Source organism: Tachypleus tridentatus, chromosome 5 (genome assembly GCF_004210375.1).
Source record: "Tachypleus tridentatus isolate NWPU-2018 chromosome 5, ASM421037v1, whole genome shotgun sequence".
NCBI classification, from domain to species: Eukaryota; Metazoa; Arthropoda; class Merostomata; order Xiphosura; family Limulidae; genus Tachypleus; species Tachypleus tridentatus.
In genome coordinates this window covers 33,244,687-33,267,555 of record NC_134829.1, presented here as the reverse complement: position 1 = coordinate 33,267,555, position 22,869 = coordinate 33,244,687, and the positions used below count along the sequence as shown (strand labels likewise).

At 35.9% G+C, this 22,869-nt stretch overlaps 1 protein-coding gene across 15 annotated transcripts in view; it reads left to right on the top strand.

Moving 5' to 3' along the window:
- LOC143250878 (5'-nucleotidase-like) overlaps positions 1-22,869 on the top strand; it is a 71,364-nt gene that overhangs the window by 24,560 nt on the left and 23,935 nt on the right. For all 15 annotated transcript variants that reach the window (XM_076502023.1, XM_076502016.1, XM_076502028.1 and 12 more), the window contains 3 exons: positions 13,948-14,073; positions 16,322-16,447; positions 19,695-19,860. In XM_076502023.1, the coding sequence (XP_076358138.1) occupies positions 13,948-14,073; positions 16,322-16,447; positions 19,695-19,860 (418 nt within the window). The remainder of the gene's footprint in view (positions 1-13,947; positions 14,074-16,321; positions 16,448-19,694; positions 19,861-22,869) is intronic.

Sequence of the window (22,869 nt, the reverse complement as noted above, 5' to 3'; positions counted from 1 at the left end):
AATATTCCATTTTTTCAATGTCCTCAAACTTCTTTCTATTCATTAGGCTTCAAATCATTTCTTTCTATTTCCAAAGGCTGGTTGGTCATGATACACTCCAACAATTGTATAGTAGTGGCTCTTATCATCACCAAAGGGAAACCCAGTCAAAATCTCTATGTTTACTCACCTTGGATCTTCTTTTCTAAACCTGCAACATCACTTTCATTTGAAGGTATGTCACATACCAGGTGCTTTCAACTGTGTGGTGCATTGTTTTTCTTAACTAGACTGGGTTTACCCATCTACATGGTCCCTTCATCCCCTAGTTTTTGGTGTCATTGTCAATCATTGGTGTTTTCATATATATACATTTACCACCTCTGTCAGTCACCGGTTTCCTTTGTTTTGGTCCCTATTTTCCCGTCCTCGAGCTTTAGCTATAAATGCTTCCAACCAGGATTGATCAGATGTATTACTTTATATTTATCCTTTTGTCCAGTTACTTTGTTGATAGTTGTCCTCATCCATTTCACCCTGTGCACAATCCTTTTGATTGCTCCTTATTGGCCCACTTAACCATGGTTTCCTTGCTTCCTTCAGTTACAGTTGTTCCCTCCCATCCCATTCCTTTTATTTCCCAACTTCCTATGTCAATCACAGCTGCCAGTTCTGTATCCTGCATTTCACATCCTCCATTTTCATGCCTCACTGTTGTACAGTCTCTGGCAAGGAGATCCAGTTCTTCACATTGAGTGACATTTCATTTAGCCCATTTCATTCATCATTTGCACCTGGGCTCTGGCTCAGGAAGGGGTCTCAGCTTTGAATCAATAGTTGTTGGTGTCTCTGAGTTTCATTTGTCAATTTTTGAGAGTGTCCTTTGATCTCCTTGACATCTGAGTATTGGACAGCCCTGCCCCATACTTTCTATTTTTTCTCTTTATCACAGGATCTTTCTTTTCCCTGTTATTACCCATCTGATTCATTCTTTCTGGATGAAATTGGTTGCCTAGGCATTTGGTGCTTCCAGATTGGGACATTAATGTTGCATTCTATTCTCTTACTTTACCTCCATTTGAGCCCATTATCTTGTGTTCATTGTTTAACCTATCCTCTAAGGATATTTCTTTTTCTTTTTGGCCTGAAAACATAATCAGTCAAATATATTTGTTATTGACATCATTCATCATCTGTACCACCAAACCTATCTTCTCATTTAACTGAATAGTTTCTTCCCTCTCCATGCCTTGGTAGCTTATGAAGGAACTCCTCCTTTTCATGCATTTCTTTTCTTTTTTTTTCTCCTTTCTGCCCTTGTCCTGATCTGTATATACATTTATGCCTGGTGAGTGCCCTTTGTTTTTATAAGGCCTGCATGTTTTCCTTAAGGGGCTTCATTCCCATCTGTTTCTTTCATGGTAACCTTTTTCCTTTAGAGATTTTTCTCCCTTTACCCTTACCAGTTGGTTTCTTCATTTAATCCAGATAGTTTATTCCTCCTTTTCCCTCTTCCCAATGTATGTTGTTTCATGTTACCTCCCATCCTTCCACTTCACTTTGATTCTAATCTCGGTTGGTCTTGGAGGAGATACTGCAATTGGGCATGTTGACTATCTCTCAGACATTCATCTCTTATTATGCCACAGTGTCTACATCCTCAATGTATCACATATCACCTATGACTATATGTCATACTTTCTGGCAGCTATGACACAATGCAAGTCTATATCAATGCTTTCGTTTCTTCCAGGAGCTTCTGCTTCAACTTTCCTCTCTTGGTTTTCACTCTGTGGCAAGTGGTACCTGCAATCATTACTTTTGTTTGGTGTTTTCAACTTTGTGGTGGATTGTCTTTCATAACTAGACTGGGTTTACCCATCCATCTGGATAATTTGCACTGTATGCCATGTTGATTTGTGTACTTTTTCCATGGATCCTCATGTTCATCTTTGAGATGGATATTTCACAAAATCACTGAAGAATTACTAACCTCATGATATATTCTTCATAAATAGTCCCATTCTAAACTGTACTACCAATAGACAGCATGAATAAAGCAGAGGAGGATAACTGCCCATCCCTTGATTGAAAAATTGTCAATTTCAAAATGTTTTGTGATCAAAATGCCTGGGGTGTAGCAGTCCCTCCATACTATCCAGTGCTCTTTTCTCTCCTTTCATTCCATGGAGCACGAGAGTCCTTGCATGGGAGTGGTTGACTATGGAGGAATTCTGCTGGATGGTTTTCACATAGATGGCTGTAACTATTCAGTTCAGAGTAGGTGGTGATGTTCTGCTGGTGTAGTTGGCCATGTCACCCTCTGGATTTAATGATACATAAACAGAATGAGAAGTTTCAATGCAGTTCATCCATTCCATTGGCTGCCCTCATTCTACCTTTGTGTGGGTGTTGGCCCTCTGCATGCTGGTTTTGTGTATCAAGTGAACCAATCAACATGTCCTCACACAGGTTTGAGGTTGTCCATCTTGCTCCCATGATCCTTCCTTTTGTGTTGTGGGTTATGAAGGATGTAGATGGATTGTTTCCATCTTTATCCTGGGCATTCTCTCGTTTTCTCTTGCAATGGTGATGATATTGACCTTTGAATGTTTCAGACCAGTGTCATGATTGTAGGAGTTTATTGCATGTAATGGCTTCCTTTATATACTGGATGACACTTTCTTGAATCCCTGGTTTCATGCTACTCTGTGTCATGCCATGGAACTGGTCATTTCCTCACGCCCCCAATTTTAAGGCTCAAAGTGAAGATAGTATGATCTTTATCCTACACTTTGTAGATTTTGGTACCTAGTGAGGAGACTTGGGTGGAATTGACTTACTGAGTAGGGTCCACCATGCCCTAACCATTCTACACCATGGAACACATTCTCCTTTACCCACTTTCCTTCTGTAAGATTGAGTTATTTATCTGGCTGAGATTATTTTCCTAACTTATCCTAAATCCACTTGGATGTTCTCCCTTTCTTTTCCATGTGTATTCATTTTTGTTCATGGTGAAGAAATATCTTATTCAGAAGTGTTGTGGTGTCCCTCCTCAGATCATCTGATCTATTTCTCTCATCTACAGACACATCCTTTGGATGCTCTTGGGGGTACACCTGTTCTTCCCTCTCACCTGCTCCTCCTTCTTTTCAATATGGGATTCTAGCTAACCTTTTAAGTGGAGAAAAGTACTGTATTGGAAGTTTAATTTTTCCTGCAATGAAAATGTATTTCTGGCATGTAATTCCCTTCTTTCACACTTCCCACCCTCATTCCCACAGTCTTCCAGTGCTTATGTGTTCTGCCAAAACTTCAAAGTTGTAGTTCAGTAGTGGTGCATAAAAGAAATAACATGAATCATGTGATAATGTTGCTCTTATGTTGGTGGAGAGATGACACATGATGCTTTGCATAAGAGACATGTTGGAATCAAAGTTTCCAACAGGGAATGAGAAAGGTTTGTGGTATGTTATAAAAAGTTCATGTATAGAAAACAGCACAGTTGAGTGTTCAGTTTCATCTTTTTTTAGCTGTCTGTATAGAGTGTGAACTAATGGAGCTTTATATAACTAAAATCTGATAACTTTGGCATTCCAATATGATATCATACCTTCTCTCACATAATATCTTTTCTTGATTTATGGTGCCTTCCATGTGCACAATTTTTGTTTGCCACTAACCTTAATGCTTCTAGCATTAAAACGAGCATTTTACAATGTTTCACCCATAAATATACAACACACTCTTCTAGCACAGCTAACTCCCTCTATACCATAGAACAATGTGATCATTTCTTGATTTGACATTCTAGTGTGTAGTTGTGCTTAAAGCTTTGATCAGTGCTTTGTGTTCACTTTAACTTTTTGCTAACGTATTTGCAACTTTCATTTGTTATCATTTATTTTTTATTGTAACAAAATGTTTTTATGGAAAATTTTTCTTTTCTTTTTCACATGATGAATTTTCGATGTAATGTTACTACAATGACTTATATATATCTGACCACTACTAATCCAACCCCACTTAATACTAATATAGCCTCAGGCTCCACACTTTTAGCAAAGAAAGTCTTGTATTTGGTACATTGCAAAATAGTATATTTTGTGTGGCCTGCAATGTCTCCTGAGCTTAAGTAAATCCCATTTCCTGGGGAATCTGTTCCTGAAGACAAAGACTTGGACAACCTATTTCCACCTCCTGCTTTTGCTGTTCCTTCTTTGTATATATCTCTGGATCTGTTTAATCCTATTACTGCCCTTCCAGACATAATTTCTCACATATTTTTACCATTTGTCTCTTTCCCTTGTTTATGATTCTTCCACTCTTTTCTTCATTCTGGTCTGAAGACTGATTATTTGATTCCACCATCTTCCCCTGATATTCGGGCCCATGCTGAACAGTTCTTTACCCAGCATGCTTCAGTCCCCACATTCAGCTAACTCACATATTTTGGCATATCATAGGATGAAATCTCAGTTTCTGGATTTTCAGATCTTAGAATCATTGATTCAGGCATGAAATTATTATGTTTCCATTATCCTAGATTTTCTTCCAGCCTAGTTCTTTCATCTTCATCTGATACAACCATCATCTGTCATGTCTCATCCCTTCACTTCCTTTTTTGAACTCAGTATAGTGGGGAAACCACTTGGAGTTTTCAGGTTCAAACAAAAGAACTATTTCTTCATTTTCCAATCCTCCTTAACTGACACTTCCCATTTCTCTCAACTTCTAGATCCACATTCTTGCCAGGATCTCTCAGACGTGGTTTAAGATCTCTTGATGAAGGATGTTATAGAAAAGATGTTTCAATATTCACTGGGTTTTATTTTTATATGTTGTTTATTCCCAGATAAAGAGGGAATTGGTATCATGTAATCACTCTCTTGAACCACAACTTCTTCATCAACCTCCGTGTTTTACCGTGAACTATTTCCTCATCTTCAGATGATCATTCAGTTGAAGTCTATGGTGACCAAAGTTAGCATTTCAGATACTTATATTCTTCTTCCTGTTTCTCCTGATTCCAGACATTACTTTTGGTTTGTTTGTGAAGGTCAGGTATTTCAAATCTGAACTATAGTGTTTGGTCTGGCATCAACTTTATATATCTCCTGTTGCATAATCAAAGTCTTTTCCTGCCATATTCATGAACAGAGTAAGTGGTTTCACCATTATAGGATCAGTTGACTCCGTTTGGATCCTTCCCATTAAACTTCTTACAACCATGTCAATTTCCTCCTACATGGTGAATCTTGTTTGGGATGGTTTGTCAAATTGTAGAAGCCCTAGCTCACTCCCCAGTATCTTATCTTGCAATGTTTTTTAACATCTATCTCAGCAGAGCCCAACATTATCTTCTGTGTTTCAAGAATATGAAACCTTTGGTGTCCAAGACCAAAACTTTTCTTCTTGTATGCAGTGTTCTCTCTCTTTGGGGAACCTAAACTTACATGGTATACCTAATCCTTTGTGGTCATGCACACGTGTTGCCTTTAATGGGTGTTGCACATTCAATGCAATCTCATTCTGGATTCCTTGGACTTTACCATCCACCTTCCTCACTCCCTACAGGTTGATTTTGTCTAATGACTCAACAGAGACAGTAACTAATATGACATTCTTCTACCTCCTTCTTGTCTCAATTTACATCTCTTAACATAAGCTTCTGTTATGTAATGGGGGAATATTTGGATTTTTAGGTGATAGCTGCTCATTACTTAAAGGTTAAATCTTCCCAAACATTAACTTTTTAAAAATCCTGTCTGTTTGTTGAATATTAGATTATTTCTTGCCTATTATGCAGAGCCATCTGGTCCTGATTCATTCTAATAATTCAACCAGTATCTCTTACATCAACTGTCATGTCAGGGAGTGGGGCATGACTTTTTTTGCTTTGTTTTTGAATACTGGATTTTGTATTCTGGGCCCAATATCAACAAGTTTATCTTACTTGTCGTATACTAGGTGTTCTGAATCTTTTGACAGGTTAGCTCTTCTGTCCTGCCAAGATTATATGGATGGTCCCTTACTCCTCATCCACTCCTGTGGTTGGCCAATACCAAACTTCCCCTCGTCACATGTGTTTTGTATGCTCCCTTGCAAAGTGATCCATTCACTCTACACTGGTAGCCTTTTTTCTTTTTAACTTGATCTCATCCTCTTCTTTGCTGGTTTACCAGCAATCATGGCATATTTTTTTCATTGTTTTTGCATATTAGCTTCTCATCTTCCATATCAAATGTTCCCTTCATTTCTGACTTTTTTCACTTGGTTTCTTGACATAAAGTTTATTTGTTTCTACCATTATGGGCTATAGAGTGGCCTTGTCCATTACCTACTATCTTTCCTCTCATCTTATTTCTCTTCTTTTTCAGTCCTTTCACCTGATTCATCTGCCCCATCCAGTACCCTTACCAGGTTAGAATATCAGTGTTGGTCTTCATGCTCTTACCCTTCCTTCATTTAAACATTTGTTTTTTTGTCTCTTTGTACCACCTCTTTCTCAAGACTTAGATTTATTCCTTTTGTTTGTGGATGTTGTAAGTCAGGTGTTCTTGCTCTTATTGTTTCTCATACTATTTAAGTGTTTTTTATCCAGATTGTAGCTTTTCCCCCCAAATGTTGGGAATGCATGAAGGGAGCAATGTCTGTTCTAATTCTGGTTGTCTTTTTTATTAGGTGTTGACTGTGCATTGTTATTTCATCTATGCAGCTTCATTTTGTAGTTTTTAGTTATTATCTTTTTATACCTTGAAATTCCTCATTACCCAACATTTTTTTCTGTCACACCACATTGCTCCATTAGCTTAGTCTTCTCGCTTATGCGTCACATCTGAAGAGTCTTATCATGTCTTCCACATTTTCTCTCACCCAGTCTGTCATCTCCCTGGCCAATCACTTCCATCATGTATTAGAGAAAATTGTGTGGGCTAGCATGTGGACTACATCTCACACATTTATTATGCACTACCTACACCATTTGGTCATATCTTCTTCATCTGGTTATTACTTATCACCAATCACTATTATTCATACCCTGTATTGGCTCTGAAAGGGTAAGTTTTTTCATTTTTATCTCTTACAGTGACCCCTTTCTACTTCACTGTATCTCACTCTGTGGCAAGTGGTGCCTCTACAGGCATACTTAATTTTAAATCTGCACTATATGACCTTATAAGTCTATAGTTCTCACTTAAGAAATAGGGTGTTCCAACAGTGTTTCTCATGGTATCTTTCTTCATAATTAAGCCCAATACCAGGCCACAACAACTCATGGTCTATCATAAGAAAAGCAGTGTTGGGATTGTTGCCCATCTGTCTGATCCTTGTTACAATAACTAGGTGTGGCCCACTTTTCAAAATATGGTTTCTGTGGATATCCTTTGAACTGTATTACAGTGTTTCATTCCTCTGGGCTCTGCTTCATGCTTTCCTCCATCTACCACTTACCAATTCTAGCTGTTACAGGGGTGGACCATTGAGGCTTCCACCAGGGTATGACAAATTCTACTCATGTAAGAGTAGGGCAATGGTGTTTTGTTGATGTAGAAGGTGAGTCCCAACCTCTCACTGCAAACCAGAAGACAACTACTCATTGTTGCCTGGTTTTGGAAGTTTACATCTCCAGCAGGCTTTCCCCATCCTATGATCACCTAGAAGTCGTTTTCTGGGTGGTCAGATATTGGATTAGCATAAGATCAAACAACGTAAGTCCTGACACATATGATTGGCAGGGACTCTCCTTCTAACATGGACAGGATTATAAAATTGCAAACCAGAAGTCAGTGTTTGATGTTTGTTGTGTGCTAAGTGTGTACACATAAGCCCTGTTTGGGTTGTCAGAATGAATGTTATTTTTCACTTCTGCTTCTTGGTCTTGAGGTAAAGATGGTTGGAATTCTCCTCCTTCCATGAGCTGGAATACATCTACCAAATGCTGCCTGATTTTGGATTGGAGTTGACCTATTGAATACAATCTGACATACCCTAGCCACTCTATACCATCTACTATATCCCATTACAGATTGGATGTGCATTTTGTCAACATGGTTTAGTGACAAATATCTTTACAATAGACAAATGTGATGTGATGTGATCTCCCTTGAGTATGATCCATACATTAGGGTATCACACTGTATGGGTTCTCTTTGGGCTCCTTCTGAAGAGTGCTAAGCTTGGTAATTTTTGCACCTGACCCTCCACTGTTTTAATGTGAGATTCTAGTTATTATGTGAGAGGAGGTAAGGTATTGTGGTAGAAGTCAACATTTGGCAAAACAAAATATATTTGTGATAGATATTCACCCCTTCCCATACTTCCCACCCATCCTTCTCAATTTGGGTGCATTTTTTTTGGAATAATCTTGAACTGAGGATAGTGCTCTGCAGTACATAGGAAGTCAGTTGCTTTAAGAGGATGTGTTGCACACCTGTTGATGGAGGGTTGTTGCATGCTCATTTGTATTTTACAGTGCAACTGTACCACATGTAATCATGTGAGAGTAGTTGAGAACATCAAGGCTAATGGTGAGGGAAATGTGTAAATACAAGGGGCAAAAACAAGTTGAGAAACGTTATGTTAAATGAGATAAATATCTCTTAGAGATACAATTTCAGAGTAGGAAAATGTTAACTTCTAGTGAACACAAGGAATTTAACATGCAGATAGTTTTGTAGTGTACTGTGTAATTTGAATTTCTGTTTGAAGCTGTTTATTGTCTGCTGTTAAGCAAAGCTATACAGTGGACTAATTGAGCTCTACCACATATTTATAATTTTCCTTTTTATAATGTTTTGTCTTTTGAAAGTACTTGATCAGATTAGTTGAATTTAAATATAACAGTAATGACTTTAAAAAAAAACATTTTTTTCTAAGAAAACGCCTATTAGTAGTTCAGCTTTAAAATGTGTATTTAATATATTTATAATGAATTAATTACTTTCAAATAAGTTATGATTTATAGCTGCATCCAACTAATTTACTTACTAAGGTGCCTTCTAGTGCAAAAACTTAAATCCTCTAAGTCTAGATAAAACGAAGGTTGTGGTACACTTGTATTTAATTTTAACTTAAATCAAGATAATTTTCAAGATGTAAAAATGTTGAATTAGTTTTTATGGAATTAAATGTTTTTGGCTAGGATGTTTCCAGACTATAAGTGTAGTATAATCTAGCCTTCTCAGATTAAATTATATAATTTGTAAGTGGTCACACATTTTTTATTATTATAGGTATATATAGCATATGAGGCAATGGAAGCTACAACAAGATACCTTATCTCTTTTTACATACAAAGCTATTATCATTCATTGTTACCCTCTATTTTCAATAATTTTCCCCATACCACAAGGCTTTCACTCTCATATATCCCTTGATTTACATATTTTAATTGAATTTTGCATGCAAATTATCACATGACAAACTTCCATCAATAAGTGTGCCCTTCACACACAACTCATTACTCCCCTATATATGCTTTACCTAAATATCACTTCTTATTTGGCAGTGTGTTAGTTTCAGTGTTTTATTTAGTACTCTCTTCTAATTTAGAAATTTATTTAAATTTTTACATTTTTTAGTTTCCTACTTATTTTACCCAGTTTTAATTTGTACCTCATACAGTTGTGATATCATATAATTTTCTATTCAGTTATGGAACTTAATCCTTTTCAGTTCTTTTCTTTCTTTACTAATACAGTTGTATTTGGTTTTCAATTGAGCTATGAACTCCAAAGTACAAGTTACTATCATGTCTGAGAGTGTATCCTGTATCAGCACATTTACTTAGGCTTCATGTGGAGGGGAAACTCAACTTGAATTATCAGCAGTTATTTGTGAAGAGATTAATTGTTATTTGAGCCAGCCTTCTTCCAATGTTGCCCAACTTCCTTCTGAACAAGCCAAGTCTATTTGGAATGATGAAGTATTTGACACCCCTTTTCCTCCACCTGAATTTGCCATGTCTTCCCAAGTTCCTACTGTGAGTTCCATTAGATCTAATATGGCTTTTTTTAGACATGATTTCTCAGGTATGTTCTGTTTTGTCCATCATCACAATTTCCTCTAATTTGCTCCCTTACATGTTACATTTCATACTATTGTTATGTGAGGGTGTTGGCATGCCTCACCATCTGTGGGCTTCAAATCAATTTATTGTAGCTTACCATTAGGCTGATTTTCAGTTCTTTGATTCTCAGCAACTGGAATCCATCTTACCCATTTGGAAAGGAGGGAACTTGATTAGCTTGTTCTTTTATCCCAGATCCAATATTTTTACCACTGTCCTACCCTCATGTCTATGTTACAGTACTTGTCCATTGGACAAGATCCTGAGGGTTTTTCAGGGGGATAAATTTGCCCTATTTGTATCCTTGTTGGCACATTTGTTGACTTGTACTTTTTATTGGGAGAGACACAGTTTGGGTGACTATCTTATGAATTCTGATTCAGTGGGGACTCATTTATTGCTGTTTGTTCATCTATGTTGAGGATTTGCCAGAAATATATGGGTCCTTCAGGGTTTATCTCAGGGGCTTGTCGTTATCTTCCTCTTCTCAACTCTGTGTCTCTGATGCACATTTCTGTTTCATTGCCTTGATATCCTACTACATGTTGGGATGTATCCAAGGAAGTACAGGATCTTCTTTTTCAGAATTCCATTGAATCTGTGGTTCACACTTCTCTGAGGTTTTATTCCAAGCTGTTTGCTGTATCCAAGAAAGAAAACCAGAGACTGATGGCCTATATTCAATCTGTCATGCCTCAATCACTTCTTAGTGCTACTTCATTTTACCATGGAGTTGTTCTTCACCCACAGGTGGGCTTTTTCTCCAGGTTTATGGATGACCAAGCTCAACATTTTCCCATATTTCTATATTGCAGCAGTTGAGATGCCACCTTTTTTTTTTTGTCATGGTGTGTTTTATCAGTTTTGTACTCTACATTTTGGACTTGCAACAGCATCGAGCAGGAGGCAGGGGCCAAGGCTTTTGCTAGACATGTGCATACTCAATGGTTGTTCTTTCACTGTTATGTGGAAACTAGCTTCTGTTGGCTCATTCCAAACTGAAGTCCATCTGACACACAGCGTTTCTTTTGGAAGGGGCTTGGGTCAGTTGTTTGACCAATTTGGAGAAATCCTTCCTTGTTCTTACTCAATAGCTTATTCATTTGGGTGTTTTGTTCATCTTAGTCAGACCCAACCTTCTCCTTTTTGGCTTCTGATTGCCTCTTACTAGAACTCTATTCCTTCTGTGGCAACTACAGTCCCAGGTGATTCATCCTATCATTTTTATCTTTTGTCTTCACACTAGGTATTTTTTCAGTCCTTAGTGATTTATCATGGCGAGTATCTTTGATAATGGCATGTTTTTTTTACCTACTTCCATCATTGGTCTTTGGATTGTGGGTTCTCACCTGCTTGCTCATCCCACTGTTTCTTTTATTACAGATTTTCTCACTTAGTTATTCGACCAGGAGTCTTTGGTCTTCTTGATCACTGTTTATCCCATACTTTTGTTTCTCCCTTTACCTTAAAGTTTTTGTTTTCTTACCTTATCATTCTTGTTATGCTATTTCTGAAATCCTTGACCTCCACAAAATGCAGCTCTTTTAGATTGGGATATTGATATGGTGCTTCACTGCCTTCCTTTACTTCCACTTGAACCTTTGTCTTCTTGTTCCAAATTTTATTTTATTCTTTAAGGTATATCTCTTCTATCTTTTGGCCTGTAGATGTAGTTGGTTGGTTTTGTTTGCCATTGGCATTTTCATCTACTCTGTACAATTTCTGTTATCTTCATTTTTACCTGGATAGTTCTTTCCTTCCCAAAACCTTGGCATCTTGGGATGGTATTTCCTCCTTCCATTTCTTGGTACTATTCCAGATCTGATCTGGATAGATGTTTAAGTCCATTTCATGCTATCTGTTGTTATACTGCCCACATGTCTTTTGTCATAACTGATTACACCTATTTATCCCTTGGCAAATATTCTGTGTTTGTCATCTCTCTCGTTCCATTTTTACCAATTGGTGTTGGCTTTTAATTCAATTGGTTTATTTTTTTATTCCCCTTCTCCTAGTCTCCTTTTTCTCATCAGTTATTCCAAATGTCTTCCTAATAGATTAAGCACTTTACTTTTCACTAGCATCTTATTTGCTTCATCCTTTGGAGGAAATTCTTTAAGCAGGCATGTAGAGCAATTTCCATGTTTTCATCTTTCTGCATTGTGTTGCTGTTTCTTTTTAATTGGGTTATCATCTTCCACCGGTTACCATTCTTCAGACTTCGGTGCGATGATAACTGGGTAAGTTTTCTTTATTTTATTGTATATATTTTTTCAGGAACTGTAGGTTATTCCTTGTAATACCTTTTGCTTTGTAAATATGCCCTCACCAGACAATACAAAGCCCTGGATTCAATGGGTAAAGTAGAAGGAGATTGCTGTCCATCCTTGTCATTTCTCAGATTGAATAAATCATGTTTGCTCTGTCTTCAAAATAGGGCTTTGTGGTGGTTAACCATTTCACTGTTTAAAGTGTGAACATTTTTCCAGACTTTCCACCATGTTTTTCTCTACTCCTCCCTTTTTTTCCAGTGAAGTAAGAGAGTTCTAACCACTTTCTAATTCCAAGCTGCTATGAGGAAGTAACATGGAGGGTATCTTCCTCAATGAGATATACAGGATATAGACAATAACAACTCCATTTAATTGAGAATAGGGTGGTGATGCTCTGCTGGTGTAGTTGATAGATATCCTCCAAAAAGATGCCCCATCTCTGCACAGGCTTATCTGAGGGGATGGTGTAGCTTTGGAGTGAGCTGTCATGATGATTGGGATTCCTCATCTTACACCTGAATGGAAGTTTTTAGCTGTTGAGTTTTGAATTTGAAGCTGAACTAATTGCCCTATTGCCAACACTTGTATTACAATGACTGGAATCCCTCATCCTATATCCACATGATTGTCAGTTTCTTGACATTGAACTTTTGATTCAGAGTAGGATCAATCACAATATGTACTCACACATGTTGTGTGATAGGGATCCTTCATCCAACCTCTGTATGGATGCCAGATTCAGCAGTTTAGATTTAGAGCTGAACCAATCACTATAAGTTCTCGCATGCATGTTCAGAGAGTGCATTGTATCTAACTCATTTTGCTTTGGATGCACTGCCTTAGTGTTATGGGTCACAGTAGGTGCACTTGTTGGTTGCTCTGCTTCTTCTTGTACTGACCATCAGTGCCCTTATGTCAAGGATGTTACTGTGTTTGAGGTTGTCCGGTCAGTCTGACTTGGATTGAATATATTTGTTTTTTTCTTTGCTCACATATTTCTTGTTTCTCAATTGTTGATAGTATTTTTTCCTACAATCTGTTAAACTTGAGAGGAAGATGGAATGATCCTCTTTTCTTCTTCCACATGGATATCTGTTCCTAGCAGTTGAGTTTTGGATTGTTGTTAGCTTTCCAACAGTATGATCCTCATTTTACTCCTACATGGATATTGGTTCTTGTAGGTCAAGTATTGGATGCAGTTGTTGATGTGCCATGGATGGTCCATTACGCCCTAGCTACTATACATCTTGGAGCACATCCTTTGTATTCTGTTCATCAGGGAGATCAAAATTATAATATATTGTAGTAATGTCCACTGTCCAACAGTTGTCTCTGCAATTGGGATGTGTTGTTCACACTTTTCTGCCCAGATCTGTTACACCTTTTCTGAGGAGTATGTGGAAGTGAAAGCTTTGTGAAATAGAGGGCAGTACTGAACAAAAATAGCTATGTTTGTGAGAGGAAGAAGTACTTATTGGAAATATATCTTCAGCATAAGAAAATTATAACTTTTATAAGATTAGAGACAGGAATGTAATATTAAAAATGGAATTCTGTTATGATCTAAAGTTCTCTATGGAGTTTAAACATGTCTCTATTTGCTGTTATTTGTTATTCTAGTTTGGGTTGATTGGTTTAGTGGAAGAAGAATGGTTAGCAACACTTGCTACTATAGACCCAAATGTTGTTACTTACATAGACTTTGTAACAGAAGGCCGCAAGTTGGCTCGTCAGTTAAAGGATGAGGTTTGTGTCGCTTTTTGTTTTATCTAGAAACAATTTTCATAGAAAAACACCAATACTTATGAATATGATTTTTTCCAATGTGCAAAAATAAATATAAACCACTGGGAATTTCATTATATGTAAATGTTTGGTAAATATACATAACAGCTAGCTAATTTTTTCACTAAAAAGAAAAGTTGAACATCTGATATGCTTTAATATTTTTTTGAAGTTATTTCTATATAGAGCTTTGCTTTAACTTTATGTAGTGAATAATTTATGTAATTTGTTAAACTTTGTTAAGTACCACCACAAGAGAAAATTGATTCAAAGAGGTAATGTTGTACAAATATTAATTAGTGATCAAAAATATATTTGAAGCTCAGATTTTTAATTTTGTCTACAAAAATTAGTTATTATTTGTGTGAATTGATAGCTTCTAGAAATTTTTGGTTTGTGTACAGCATTTCAGTCATAAGAATAGTTCATCTCCCTGTTAAACCATTGTAGCATAACATCAATGAAGGTATTGTCTGTAAAATATTAGAACAGTTTTAATTTGCCCTATACTTATGAATAAAACAAAGAAGAAAGAGAGATAGAAGAAAAGAATGCCCAGGGATGTGATGTACTGTAATGAATTTAATTATTAATCTCTGATCAAAATTTATGTGTACATTCATTAAATGGAGCTCTAAAACACAAGTCAGTATATACCCTTATTTAGCCTTTAAAAACTTCAAGTAGATACAAAAGCACAATTTATGTTGGTTGTTATTACTGAAAAGAGTGGGATTTCTATAGTTAAAAGGTTAACTTATTTCTTTCAGCTTATTTAAAAAATATATTTTAATGTTACCTAATAAAATATACCAAAATTAGTTAAAGAAAAAACTAATGCAAAACTGGGGCTGGATAATGTACCCATGTTGATAATCACAGGGTGCAGTTGTTTGTTATAAAGCTTTTGAATGTTGCATTGTAAGCACACACTGAAGGATGTAACTAATATTTATATATAATTTAGCCTATTATATAGATTTACTAATGTAAACATTCTGTCTCAAAGTTTGAGACAAAAGTATCATTATATAGATGTCCAATATTTTGATCCTATATGTAGGACTGTACAAAAAACACAGCTTTCATCCATCTAAAATGTGACTCCTATGATGAATAAGCTTATCTTTTAAACACTGTATTTAAGTTTGTTTTGAGAATATTAATAAATGGCAAGATGATATCTCATGGTATAATAAAATGCTGTGGTGGTGATGAAGACAATGTGCTCAGACTTCTTCTGGAAAACAAATCTACATCTTAATAAATTCTGTTTAACTTTGAATATCAAATATTAAAAATACAAAAAAATGTAAGTTCATTACATTCATGGTCACATTCAGAGTGAAACATGATGGTTGTATTACAGCCTATTATTAGAGCCAGTGGGACAATCTGTTGTTAGGTTTAGTAATAGTCTATTATTAGAAAAACTACCAGAGTCTATTGTTAAGAGTTACTGAGAGAGATTATTAGTTTTTAGAGTTAGCATGAGAGCTTTTTAACTCTTAAGAGTTAGCATGAGACCCTGTTGTTAGAAGTAGTGTTGGTACCTTTTGTCAGAATATATGTGAGAGCTTATTTGTTAGCATTAGTGTGAAAGCTTATTCTTAGAGTTAGTATGAAAGTTTATTAATTGTTAGCAGCATCAGTGTGAAAGCCTATTGTTAGAATTACTATTGTTAACTTACTGTTAGGGTCAGTGTAAGAGCCTGCTGTTAAAGCTTATTAGTAGAGCTTATTGTTAGATTCAGTTATTAAATATTTTCTGAGACACTATTGTTGGAGTAAGTGATGGAGCCTACTGTTAGTCAGTTTGAGAACCTGTTGCAAGAGTCCGAATCATTGTGAGAGTAGGAGCTAGTGTGAGAACTTATTGGTAGAACTGTTGTGGTAGTCTATTGTTAGAATCAGTGTGAGAACTGTTTGGTAGAGCTTATTGTCAGAGCTTGTTGATAGAGCATGTTGTTGGGGCCTTTATGAGAGCAAATTGTTAGAGACAGTGTAAGAACCTATTTTAGAGTCTGTTAGTGGAAGTGTGAGAGCCTTTTGTTAGAACCAGCATGAAAGCCTGTTTATTGCCTACTTTACAGCAATATACGTCTTACAGAAATTATTATTTTTGTTCAATTCAGAATTAACTGGTAGTTACATGTTACTAATTCTCAAGTTTAATGAAGTAAATAACTAGATCTTCCCAACTGTTTAGGAGGAAGTTGATTACGTCATTGCTCTTACCCACATGAGGTGGCCCAATGATTGTAAACTTGCCGAAAATGTTGATGAAATAGATCTTATCCTTGGAGGCCACGATCACGATTACGAAGTCAAAAAGGTAGGGAACTTGAAAAAAATATGTTTCAAAAGTTGTAGAATTGTATCAGTATAGTATCTAGTATATTTATAGTAAGCCAGGTTAAATATAAATTTAACTCATATATGGTTATGGCACATCTTGTGACATTTTTATTCTTATTATTACTTCTCCTTACTTGCTATAAAATGAGTTTTGTTCTGAAATGATTTCAAATCGTTTTATAGCACACACACAATATATAGCTACTTGAATTATCATGACTTATTTAAGTAAGTTACATCAAATTACGTCGCAATACCTTAACATATTTTTTCATTAAACTGTATGTTTGAAATCAGTACTACTGTTGCTTGTTAATTAGATTAGAAAACTTTTTGTTAATATGAACGTCTCTGTCAACTGGGTATCTTTGATTTTGGGAGTAACACAGTTCATTATTAACAACATTTTATATTTTTTTATGTGTAACCATATTCTTTTCAACTGTGCTTAAATTTAATATAGAATACTACTATTAACTGTATTTTTGAATATTCAGGTTTTTCAGAATTATTTATAACGTTATGAGGTTTTCAAAAGTTTAGAAGGCAAACTTCTTCAATGGGACTGATGATAGTAATGTTCACTCATCCTATTAATTTTTAAAATGAAAAATTGTAGTTATTATTACTATGAGAAATGCTGCTTTATGGGTAGCTGTTTGTGCTAATAATTACTATTCATACTATTCATACCTAATTTTAAAAAGTTTTGAAAAGTGAACATTTTCTAAAAATGGATTTTTTTCTTAGAAAAAGTGTTTGGATAGTGCTGATATCAATTGTAATATTTTTAAAAATTAAAAGTGATACACTTTATTGAAAAAGTAGTAGTTTTTTTAAGAAATTAATTATTTAGTATTGTACTTACAAATTACATTAATAAAGATATAATCAAATCCTCACCTACAGTCCTAGTGAAAGTAGTGCCTTTGTTATGAGGAGAGTGTTTTTATTTAAAATTATGTTGTACTATAAAGAAATTGTTGTTGTACATGCATACAGTTATTTTTCTTATTTTTTGAATCTCAAATACCCAAAGTGAAATTTTTTATGAAATTTTGTTTTTTTGCCAGTCAGTAGATGTTGCCTCATTATATTTATTATTTCGGTCACATACATAGTGAGATACATATATAAATGCTATGTCAATTATAGTAAGATACTCTGATTGGAACTAAGTAAAACTAGTGATTATTTCATATTGGTTTTGTTTTAATTTATTATACTTTTCTTGTGCTATAATTCTTCTTAATCTATTTATATAAAGCACAGAAAATATGTGTGTCTGTGTGTTATTTAACTAATACTGAGTTGCTGGACCAATCTCAATCAAGCTTTATGGGATGATAGTTTGGAACAAGGGGCATGCTATTAAGGGTTCAAAACTCTCTCCACCTTCATTATTGATGTTATTGACTATTTATTATCTTTGATGTAAGTTTATGTTAACTATATTCATAGTTAGCATCATATTCTTACACCAAACACAAAATATATTATAAGTTTTCAATATCACAACATCCACAGTGTGGGAAGAGAGCACACAAACATCTTGTATATCTCAGAGAACATGCTAGTACTCTCCATAGAGGAGTGCAGTGGAAGAAATGTGCAATGAAAAATGACTGCCACTGTTATAATAATGTGTAAACTAAGATGAATTTATGCTACAACAACTACTGTAATGCTAATACAAAGAGCCATTCCTTGAATTATACCCTATTCCTACTTTGATAAATGATTTTACATCTTCATTTCATAAGAGACTTCTGTGCCCAATGACCATTAATTAACAGATGTAAAATAGTGTGAACCTTAAGACCCTGGTTTTGAAAATGGGTAAAAGGAAGCATCCATATTGCCACAACTTTGGCTGCTACCTCTTTATACAAAGTCACCCTGACAATTTCATAGTTACACCATGTTCTAAGTGTATACGTAATGAGTTCTTAAAGATTATACAAATCTTTGGATGAGGTAACAAAGAATACGGTAACAATGTGTTTATCTTATAATTAAATTGTGTGAAGTTTAGGATTTTTGTGTTATTTATCATAGCGTTCCTCTCACATGTTTTTTTTTTAAGTTCATAACTTAGGCAAAGGCTGGGTACCTTAGCTTGTAATTTGTTACAGGGACTGACATTTGTTTTTTTTCTGTGAAGCCTTTCTTACGCAGAAGAACTATATGAAGGATGCCATTTATTTCCAAGGCTACATCAGTTATTCTTGAATATCAGGTTGATGGTTTTTAAGGTATTAATTTTCAGAAATTATACATTATTTCAGTCATTTAGTCTTACAAATTTTGACCAAATACTGCTTGCAAATATGAGACAGTTTTGAATATTTCAACCCCTGTGTTAATCTTCTAGTATTTAATGTTTTTATCTCACTCATTGCACTCATCTAATTAGCTCTTACTTTAGCTAGTGGCTTTATTTTTGAGATAATATTTATAGTGATATCAAAAAAGATCATAAAATATGTTGATCTTACTTTAAAAGTTGTGAGATGGAGAACAGGCTGAACTTTTGGATGTTGGAAAAAACACTTTTCTCTTTATCCTTATATTATTAAGAACTTCTAGTAAAATGTCAGACAACTTTATATATCATAACTGAAGCAATCAAAAATCAACATTAATGAAGTTAATCTAGTTTGACAAATTAGCTAGAAATACACTAGAGTACTAAAATATGTAATGGCTCTTAGAATGCATTTAACCATCAGCTGAGAAACCTTGCTGTGTATCAGTAATATTTTGTGTGTGAATGCAATAACTGGCCATCTTAATTTCTTAACCTTGAGTGGATGCTGTCAGCACCTGAATGAAAATTCCAATTTATGCATCAGTTGGTGACAGGGTACAATTACATTTATGTCTCTTTGGCTGAAAACTAACCCAAACCATGCTGTTATCTATCTTTTATAAAATATGGTGAAAATTGTAAGGATATCATGAAAATAATTCCAGCATAATATTATGGGTATAAAAGGAGACGTTTAGTTGACACATTAAGACAACAATGGCAAGTAATCTTTCTAAGTGTAACTGTAATTACAAAAATACTCAATGTTATTATACACATTATAACCAATATAATTTTATGAAACTAATTGTGAAGAAAAAAAGAAATGGGCTATTGCTTTCAGAGTACATAAAAGTGCCAGTTATTTACTCAAAAATATAAAGATGAAACTAATTTCCAATTGTACTTGCAGGTCAATGAAAAATATGTGGTTAAAAGTGGGACAGACTTCAGAGAATTTTCCATTCTCACACTGACTTTTGCTCACTCTGTTGTGGATCTGGAAATTGAGAGGATTGAAGTGTCATCCAAGTTTGGAGAGGATCCAGATTTAAAAAACCTACTGGAAAAGTACACTGGTATTTTGCTAATCATATAAAACATTTATTTCAGAAACACATTGTATATATTAGCATCCAGTCTGCTAGTCAGGGAAACATGCTTGGTGGGTTGACTCCCAAACAGAGCTTTCCAGAATATTCTTTTTTTTAATTTTAATAGAGATTTGAACTGTTTGTAAAATCTGAAATCTGAATTGCCTACAAGTAAAACCAATTTCATACAACTTTCCAGGCTACAAAGGAGTAAAAAACCCACATCCCAACCCAGTGTTTTGTACATACCACCATAGAAGGCTGTTTAAGATCTGGTTCCTTAGCTGTATAAAGCCATTTTCTTTATAGTCTTTTACAACATTTATTGGTAAAGGTGGTCAAGGAAGGGTCAATGAAGCTTGTTGTGTAAAATGGTTTAGTGAAGTACCTACCTGAACATGAATACTTCTAATATCACTGGTTTACAAAAAAATTTTTTTTTTCTGAGGCAAGAATGTGAATAGGTGTTTTTTACTAATTTGGGTGTGCTGAATTCAAATTTATAAACAGTTTTGCTCTATCACCTCTAGTTTTCTGGCTTTTAAATAGTCTCATTTTAGTATATACAGAGTATATACGTGCTTATTTCAACAGTTGCAGCAGCTTATTACAGATAAAACAGGATAGATAAAGAACATTGACAGAATAAATATACTTGGATGACACAATGTACACAATTCATAGTACCACAGACAGTTAGAAGTGTGTTTTCTTAGATGATCTGGTGTATTTTGCCTCCAGGATGTCACGCAAGAGCATCCAGCAGAAGTCTCCCATCATGCTGGGGTTCCACTTGCCTTGGTAGTTGCTCTTCATCTTCGTAATGTCTTGGTGGAATCTTTCTCTGTGCTCATCACTCACTGCTCCAAGGTTTGGAGGGAAGAAGTTGAGGTGGGAATGCAGAAAATGAATTTTGAGTGACATTCGACATCCCATATTCTCATAAGTCTTTAGCAACTTCTCAATACAGACTTGGTAATTTGGTACGCGTGTGTTACCAAGGAAGCCACTACAGACTGACTTAAATGCTTCCCATGCTCTCAGTTCCTTTTAGGTAAGAAGCTCCTCAAAATCAGTATCCTTCAGCACTTCTCGGATTTGAGGTCTGACAAAGATGCCCTCTTTGAGCTTAGCAGCACTGAGACCTGGGAACACAGTAGACAAGTGTTGGAAGGCAGCACCATTTTTGTCCATGGCCTTCACGAAATTCTTCATCAAACCAAGCTTGATGTGAAGAGGAGGAAGAAGCACCTTCTTCATGTCAACCAGAGGATTCTCCTTGATGCTGTGTTCGCCAGGAACGAAAGTGCTTCTAGACCCCCAGTCTTTCTGCTTGTAATGCTGGGATACAGCTCGACTATCCCAGAGACAGAGAAAGCAACAGTACTTTGTGAAGCTCGCTTGCATACCCATAAGAAGACCAATGACCTTGAGGTCCCCACACAGACTCCACTGGTACTGGTTGTACTTAACAGCTTCTAAAAGAAGCTCCATATTGTCATAGGACTCCTTTAGATGGACAGAGTGTGCAGTGGGAATGCTGGGATATTTATTCCCGTTGTGCAGAAGCACAGCCTTGAGACTTTGCTTGGAAGAGTCTATGAAAAGACGCCAGTCTGAAGGATTATGTGGCAAACCAAGGAAAGTGAACAAGCCAGGTACATTTGTGCAGTAGCACAACTTGTTTTCCATGTCGAAAAATGAAGCAAGGTCTTTGTTCCGATTCCTGAAACTGGTGATCCTTACATCTTCCTGGACTAGGTTCCACTGTTTAAGCCGAGAAGCCAAGAGCTCTGACTGCTGTTTTGACAGATACAAATCACGAGCAAGGTCATTCAGGTCTTCTTGCGTGATCCAGTGTGGCTCGTTGCCACTTGTTCCTGAATAAGAAGAGTAAATATCTTCAGAAGAGATTGACTTGGCAGAATCTTCCCTTGGAGGCATTTCTTCATCTGATGAGGAAAGAAGGTCCTTATTTACTGGAGGTGTTGGGACAGGATGATCATCTGAATGGGGAGCGGGTCTCATAGCAGATGGAAGGTTGGGATATTTGATCTTTTTTCTAGAAGATGCATTGAAACCAGTTATATTTGTTAGACAAAAATAACAATCATCTGCATGGCTTCGTGGCTCTCTCCAAACCATCGGGACTGCAAAGTTGAAAGCCGCTTTCTTGCCATTAAACCAAGCAGTTAGTTCATTGTAGCAGGGTTTACAACAGGTGTGTGGAGCCCAAGATTTGTCCTGATCACCAATTTTACAGTCAAAATAATGAAAGTAGGCAGTTCGGAGGAGGGAAGTGATGGTTCGACGCTGTGCAACTGTCGTGAAGTCCCCACACACATAGCAGAAAGAATTGGCCTTGTTGAGGCATCCTCGGTGTTTTGACGAGCTTGAAGCCATTGGAGAATCTGAAAAAAAACAAAGTAAAATTAAATCATATGTAAGGCAATAATAATTATGTGCGTCGTTGGAAATTGTAATACAAATATATACCCAAAAGATTGTGTAACACAATTGTCGAGGGACACCAACCTCCTGCGCTGACTGCCAGTGCACTACTGGGTGTTGATTGAGACATGTTGGCTACGCTTAACTGCCAAAATCCGTCTTGATATATAGCTCTATATATATATATAATGTAATGCTATCACTTACACTTATTGCATAATAACTAAAAAAGAAGACATAAGTCACACAATATTAGAAATTAACCCTGAATGCATATACGCCTTTATGTACAGTATGTGTACAAAATGTACAGTATTTATATCTAAAAAACTAGAGGTGATGAGTAAAAACTGATTTCAAATCTGAATTCAGCACCCCCAAATTAGGTTAAAACAGCTATTTTTATGCTTGCCTCAATTTCTTTGTAAACCAGTGTATTTTGTGCAACAGAAACACAGCCCACAGCTTCATGCCTGAACACTCCTGAGAGGTGAGTTCCTTTGACAGTAAAGTGTGTTTTTTTCTAGTTTAAAAGATCAGAAC